The 7604-nt window shown below is 37.2% G+C and overlaps 1 protein-coding gene across 5 annotated transcripts; it reads right to left on the bottom strand.

Moving 5' to 3' along the window:
• Positions 1–225: 225 nt before the first annotated feature.
• On the bottom strand, positions 226–7087 carry LOC111324142 (uncharacterized). Of its 5 annotated transcripts, none has more exons than XM_088733563.1 (7): positions 6910–7087; positions 6426–6472; positions 6259–6334; positions 4565–5139; positions 3803–3956; positions 1807–2864; positions 226–1600 (listed from the first exon to the last, which is right to left on the bottom strand). In XM_088733563.1, exons 3-7 carry the CDS (start codon positions 6296–6298, stop codon positions 1196–1198), a joined length of 2232 nt encoding a protein of 743 aa, XP_088589689.1. In that variant the 5' UTR covers positions 6299–6334; positions 6426–6472; positions 6910–7087; the 3' UTR covers positions 226–1195. The 5 variants fall into 5 exon arrangements, with proteins under 5 accessions (XP_088589689.1, XP_022783375.1, XP_088589690.1 ...); XM_022927640.2 differs by having other exon boundaries at positions 6259–6308; XM_088733564.1 differs by having other exon boundaries at positions 6259–6308; positions 6426–7087.
• Between the last annotated feature and the right edge of the window lie 517 nt (positions 7088–7604).

Below are 7604 nucleotides of genomic sequence, written 5' to 3'. Positions count from 1 at the left end.
CAGCTGAGGCCGTAGGCCTCAGCTGGCTGCAATATTTCTCATAATGCCATATGCCTCAGTAATTATCCATTAATTACTGCCGCCACTTTTAGTAATCATTTCTATTTCTATTATTATTCTATTACTGTTACCACATGAAATAGTAAGTAAGAATGTATGCAGTTATAATTTTACTTTGTCCGCTACTCGTTACTTGTAATTTTATATAAATGTAAAGTACGCCAGTTAGTTACATGTGGCAGTGACCAAATCGAAAGCTTAAGCTGCTTTGGTCACTGCGCACAGTTTATTTTTGATTATTTATGTAATTTATTGTTTCTTGTTTATTTTTACTTTGTAATCTATAGTAATCTTTGCTGTAATCTCTTGAGATAGTGCAAAATAAATCTGTTCTGTTCTGTTCTGTTCTGTCTGTTCATTAGTATTAACATTGTAAAAATATGCACTTCACATAACAATCCCGAATCTAAAACGGGCTACGTGTCCTCTGTAACCGAGATATGTCTCAGGGAACTGTCTTTAAATTGAGCAACCACACACACTTTTCCTCTACTAATACTAAAAAAAGATTTGTTTCTCACTCAAACGTTCCCGCTTTTTTGTAGAAGTTCAGGAGCGGGACTGTATGTTTTAAGTGAAAGCCAGCGGTTAGTCTATACTCCAACGGCTATGTTGGGTACTTTTGTTGTTTATCTTACGTCAAACATATTGCTATGATAAAACTTTTGCACGATTTTACAGCCACCGCAATTCCATGTCACTATTCACAAGTTGAATCAAGCATGCTCAAGTGGACCCTTTGTCAGTTGCTGAGAACGAGAACATCGTTTAATAAAAATGTCGTTTGAAGTTGTTGAGACATATTTTTTAAAATAATGTTTCATAAAAAAAAACAAACAAACAAAAAAAAAAAACATCACCAATTCGGTGCGGCATGTATGGTTGCATTTATGATTGTGCAGTTAGAGGTGCAGTGATAGGTGCAGTGCATGCGTTAATTGTGAAGGTGATTACCCCACAGTAAAGTGCACCAGTGGTATGTATCACGTTTCGTAAAGTAAAGTATAATTCAGTTCATATATCATTTACGGGTAGGAGGAACAATTTGCTTCCAGTAGTTTCTAGTGTGCTGTACAAGGTCAGAGGTAATTACAATGCACGCCTCTGTATCCCTCTCGCGAAGGAATTCTCTGATTTACAAGGAGACAGACACTACCTGTCCATGAGGTTTACAGTATACTTTGCTTTCAGCTATGATGAAGTTTCCAATTGTCAGAAGTCTCTTACAGACAGAGCACTTGATGCATTGGCGGTGAAGCACACTACTGTCAAAGTTACATTTCTCCATTTGGAAAACAGTTCTCCCACATACCACACATTTATCTTTAGGCAAATCCCTTCCTCCTGAGGGTAACTGGTTTAGTACTTTGCGCTTCTCTACCTCTTTTGCTACGTTGTTACCGTTGGTCTTGTTAGTTAGCCTCTCTGGTTTAGCTGGTATTTTGGGTTTTTTCTTGTCAGATGGATCTGATGCGTCGCCTTGTTTGTTGGATTGTACGATTACAGCAGAGGTAGAGTCATTCTTAATTTCCAGTGACACCTGAAATAAACGATGAAACTCACTTATTGCAATCTGTGCGATTCCTGTACATGCAACACAATATGTTATGAAATATGATGGTAATTCATTATCACGCTTATTTGGCGTTTCATCTCCTCGACAAGCTATAAAATGGTCATGCGTTTTGGAAATAAACTAATGCTGGCAAGACCTGATGTTGGGGTAATATTTTCAAAATCACTTACCTGATTGTCATTAGTTTCGTTAAGTAACTGTGAAAATCTTTTACTTCTTCTGTTTGCTAGTGCTATCCAGGCAGGTTGATTGGAAGCCTTTTCATTTTCGTGGGACACTTTGTCCGCATCACAAACCTTAACTGGTGAGGCGGGGACTGAATCCAAGGATTCCACTTTGTGGGCCTGACACACTTGTGATGAATTCTTAACATCAAAACTTTTACTTTGTTCACCAAGGGGTTTTTCTTGATTTCCATTTTTCTCTTGTTTTTCAAGTTTCAGATCAGGAGATTTTTCACCATTCTGTTTAATGCCATTTAATGAGAATCCTCTTTGCAGTGGTGACTTCACAGGTGACTCCTCTGATGGCTCCGTTTTCTCAAAGTTCTTATTTAGTGATTTAGACCTCCTACCGCGGTCAAGAAAAGGTCTACTGATTTCTTTATTTGCAAAAACTTCCTCTCTTGGTTTCGACTCTTTTTTTTCCGTCTCTACATTCTCTATGCTCTGAATGACAGTGTCTTTCACCTTCATAGTAAGGCTTTTATCTTCATTGTCTTCATGGATTTTACTGGATGCTTTGACACTTCTCATGGTGGTCTCTTGTTCCTGTATACCTTTAGCTTCAATTATGTCTTCTGACATGTCACCAGCTGAGATCAAATCACTTTCTTCCTTCTTTTTATCTACTGTTGAAGATTTCAACACCTCATTGAAAATTTCCGTTGCGTTTGCTTTTAAATCGGCCACAACTTTATCCCTTCCTGGATCATTCTTAATTTCTGCATCTTCCGATATTGTTTTGTTGATTACATCTGAATTTTTACTAATCCCCTTTCCTTCAATGGACTCCATGGCTGAGGTGGAGTTCGAAGAAATCTCTTGTGGATCAGTCTTGGACCGCTTGTGTGGTTTCAAAGGATTACCCTTCGTGGTTTTGGATGACTTGTGGGAGAGAGCTCTACTGGGTGGTCTACGGTGTTTTGGAGCAACTTTTATTCTATCATGTGCAGCTTGAAGTCCCTCTAAAGATGAAGCACTCGGCAAATTTTCGAAACTGACTGCAGCTGCAATAAAGCAAAAAAGTCACACGGAGAACCCAATAGGAAAATATTATCACTCTGCCTTGTTGAAAAAAAGAGCTGCCTGGACTAACAATATACAAGAAAAACATTCTGTCAAAGTGATGGCTTTGCTTTTTTAGGTATTAACAAAATATCTCTTTGCTAATCATTTCAAGTAACATTTTAAGTACCATACTTGGAAATACAATTCATAATTTAAGTATCTACTAGCATAAGCAATTAATAATTTAAAACTGATTTATCTGAGTTTGTAAGTTTAGTTTGGAGTTTTGATGACTATTATCCAAATTAAAAATTCCCAAGGACTTCTTATATTTCAATCAAGGTAAACAATCTGTTGTGAAGTCAAGGTTCTTTACTCAAAAAGCCTCTGCAGTCCATCTGGAACAGAAAGTTTAGCCTTCATGCAGTTTGTGACTAATGACAGTTGTTTCATTAACATGTTTCATAAAAGGGATACTGCTGACATCTTTTCTTGTTTGGAAAGGAAATTTTGGTTGATGAATATTTCCAGAATGTGAGGGAAATTGATGTATTCTTAATCATAAAATAGACAAAGAAACCTTGACATGCTCTTTTTTCCTGTAAAACATTCAGGAAGTGGATTTCACTCAAGAGGTAGGAGAAAACACTCAAATGAATCTTGTGTTTCCCTCTACACTTCTTTCATGCTCTGTCTGCCCTTGCACGCTCCACAAAAGAACAGAGCACAGTCAAGGCTTCCTTATCTGTGTAATAAAGCCCAGTTTGATCCAGTGCACATTTGAGTCTTCTTCACTGAGTTGACAATGTATGCTACATAATTATATAAAATGTAATTTTCACAAAAGGTGAGGTTGTGTTTTTCATTGGATCTTGTTTGTCATATTTTTCATTGAGATTTGCTAGAAAGAAACAGGGACCAATTCATGGAAACTTACCTTCGGTACCACTGTCACAACTTATGATGCTCAAATCCAGGCCTGTGGAATCTGGTTGGCTAGCTATGTCCTCTGAAGACATGAAAGGTTCCTCACTTATACTTTCTTGGCTTTTACTATCTGTTTCCAAGGTTTTTACCAGTTTGTCAGAAGGCTGAAACAAACATACTGCAGTTGGTAAAAATTAAGTAACTACAAATGTGAACTCATTTTAGAAGAAAGCATGTAGTCTTTCCTGCACCAACCCCACATTAGAGGAAGAGTGAAGCATAGATGAATAATGTTCACCTTTTCCTTGCTCTGATCGCTGGTTATTAAATGATATCAGACAAAACTTTCTTCAGTTGGTAAGATCAACCTTCTACTTGAAAAAGTGTCATGGCTTAAAAAGATAAATTTAAAGACCAGGTATGTCTTGGGGATATTTAATGTTCCCCTACTCCCTACTAAACTGTAAATCACAAGCATTAGATGCAAAACCAGGGAAATGTGTAAAAGAACAGTATTGCAGGCAGGGAGTGAGTAATAAAGGACTTAAACCCTTACATTTACTGTAGAGCCATGTATACTACCTTTTCACACCAGACACCCAGTGAGAGTGTTTATGTTACACCTTTCTTTGATAGCCTGATTGTATTTTCAAAACACAGCCAGGCAAATCACTTTTTGAATCTTCTTTCCTCATTGACTAAAAAAACTGTTTGTGCCTTTCATGGGCGTAATTTGTTTCAACAAAAAGCCACCTCTTACTGCACAACTCACCATATTCATAGGCTTACTCTGCATTGTTTGGATGGGATTGTCAAATGTACTTCTTCTTTCATGCAACTCAACAACAGCCAGTTGACTGTTAGTTTTTGCCTCAACCAAGGAAGGCTCTGACTTGGTACGATTTCTTATTGACACATCATCCTCTGGTGATGAGACTGTATATGTTGGTTTGTAATGCTCTGTTGGGATATCTTCACAAGATTTAACTCGTGTGGGGCTTTTCTTTCTCCTGAAAATTTTTTTCATCTTTTTCAAAGGACTCCACTTCCACCTGGATTTTCGTTTCTTTTTATCTTTAGTTGAGCCTGTTTCATCATCAGAAAGTATATCCTCATCACCACTGCTGGGTGAGAGATGGTCTTTGCTTTTGTCGGGGACTTTGATTCTGACACTTGTTTTCATTGATTTAATGTTTTCCTGTGAGGTCAAAATCTCCTCAGAACTTGAAGTGAAAGAGTGTGCATGTCCCACAGGTAAAGGCTGTGGACAAGTCAATGTGGGATCTGATCTAAACTTGTTTAATAGGTCAGATGACAGTTTTCCTGGTTTCTCTGTTTTGTGTAACCCTATGGACAGAAACAAGTAAAACTGAGTCAAAATTATACTTGAAAGTTATCCTTTTTCAGTAGTTACTCCTTTGATAAAAAGCCACACATGATCACTTGAATTTCTTTGGGTGAGTTGACACCCAGAGTTTGGAATCAAGTCAAAAGTCACAGTAACTGGGCATAATTCACTAAGGTTGTTTGGATTGGTGTCACCTTGCCAATTCAGCTGAACCTAGAGAGCCTTTCAAAGGACTTAAATTTTATTGCCCTTAATAGTCTGATAATTTTAGTCATTGGCTTCAAAATAATAACCATGTAATGCTGTTTTGTGGATAAAGGTTAAATTGGTGGCAACTGAAAGTGAATCAAAATGACCCTGGGGTACATTAAATTTAAAAAGTTACAATGAACTCTCTGTCAGTTTCAAACCCACACTACAGAGGATGTGGACCTACTTTTGACTTGTTTAATACACAAAGCTTAGGAAGGAATTTTATCGAAACTTGATAAGCAGGTGTATCACCCACTGGGCCGGGGTGTAGACATTGACATCACCTTCGCCTCATATAGGAGGCAGTAGAAAAAAAACAAAACAAAAAAAAAATGCAAGCAAATAGGCATTTTTGTTCAATGTAGACAAATGCAATCACAGAAAAACTTAATTTTATCCTTCAGGAGAAATTGGATCTCTTATCTTCAGATCTAGGTAATCTCTAAGGGGCTATACCAAACAAGTTGCTCAGAAGGTGCTTATGATTTATCTCTGGGCCAGCCATGAAACTTGACCCAGAAGTTCCCCACTGGTCAAACTTAGGCTTAAAAGAAGCAATTCACATTAAAGTTGCCGGAAGTTGAGCTTCTCTCACTACTAAACGCTATTATTTTGTATCACGTCATCGCGATTTTGGAACTGCTGACTGAAATTAACGGGTCGCCAAGCACCGAAGAATTGAAGCCATATTAACAGTAAATCTCTTTGTTTTCCGCACAAATCTGTTTACGTAAAATCTTGAGTTTAGACATCTTTCCCACTGATTTAGTTATATTTTACATTCAGGAGCTTGGTAGAGGACGTTTATGTGAATATTAGCCACAACAGATCAACACTTCAGTTACGTACGATGCATTTGATCTTACCTTCAGCTGAACGAGAGCCTTTCACACCACCCTCCGCCATGTGCGAGACTCTACACACAGACACGAAGAGAAATACCTGTAGGTCTCATTATCAACAAGATATGAAAAATAATCAATAAAAGAAAAGTACAATATTTTATAAGAACACCAAACTCAGTATAAACTACCTGTTATAATGAAATCCCCGTTTCACCAAAAGGGTAGTAATTTTGACCTAGATCAAAGAGCAAATTGGATTTTAATCGAATCACAGTCATGTTCGAGGAAAAATTTTATATTATTTTATCCACAAGTTGAGCTTAAGGTGCTTTATAGATTTAACAGAAACATCAGCTTATGCGTAAACATGAGAGAAAGCATACTCGGTATTAAAACCATATTTACGGCCTCATTCGAAATCAACAGACTGTACTTTTAAATTTATTCTCCCAAGACTTTTTTGGTGGAAGTCTCATGAGATGGCCAAAACAGCTTTCAGAAAAAAATAACAGATCAATCGTAGAAAAGACTGAATAAAAGCGATAAATAGGCCAACTGAATGAAACACAAGTCGTAATTAAATTTCCACATCGTGTGAAACAGTCGAAATTAGTGCTTATTATCAACTGCAACATCACGTAACTACACAGCTCAAATACAAACAAAACTTACTTCTAAACCGCTTTCTGCTTAATAAATCCGAGAAATGATGACACCACTGTCTATCATTGGAAACGAGTTAAGAAATAATAGAAATTCCAATATTACTATCAGCTTGTGATGGATCGAAGAACAAACCATTAGAAATGTTTAGCCTAATTTAGAAAACGCTTAAGTGACAGATTATGACACTTTACACAATGTGAAAAACTACCAATATTTTGACCACGAGTTTTTCCGAGAGCGGTGTTTATCCTAGGCTGCCTCTTCCACTCCTTCTTCCTAAATGTCTTCAGCGAAACATGTATTGAACCCTTTCAGCCTGTTTTTGAGCCTTAACTTCCTTCTTTTCTGGCAATGACTTCAACTGCAGGTCAACTTGTGAACTTGGTCGCTTGTCAGTTGAGACCTAGTTATGCATTATTAACCGGATATTGGCCGAGTTCTTTTTTTTTTTTTGCATTTTTATGGACCAAGACGAAGTCAAGATCCATCAAAATGCGAAAAAATAGCAAGGCTAATATTCAGCCATCTTAACCGAACAAGCTTGGTCAATAAAGGGTTTATTACATTGCAAAAAGATTTCGCTTCATTTAGAAATAAGAATGACTTGTTTACTTCGAGAGCCGGGAAAGAAAGCCAGCTGTGTTTGTAGCACAACAAACTCGCGAAATTCGTTTCTGTTTTCTTTGTTTTGACTATCTTCT

This window comes from Stylophora pistillata, chromosome 9 (assembly GCF_964205215.1).
Source record: "Stylophora pistillata chromosome 9, jaStyPist1.2, whole genome shotgun sequence".
Classification (NCBI taxonomy): domain Eukaryota; kingdom Metazoa; phylum Cnidaria; class Anthozoa; order Scleractinia; family Pocilloporidae; genus Stylophora; species Stylophora pistillata.
The sequence above is the reverse complement of the archived record's forward strand: the minus strand, read 5'-3'. Positions and strand labels throughout refer to the sequence as shown.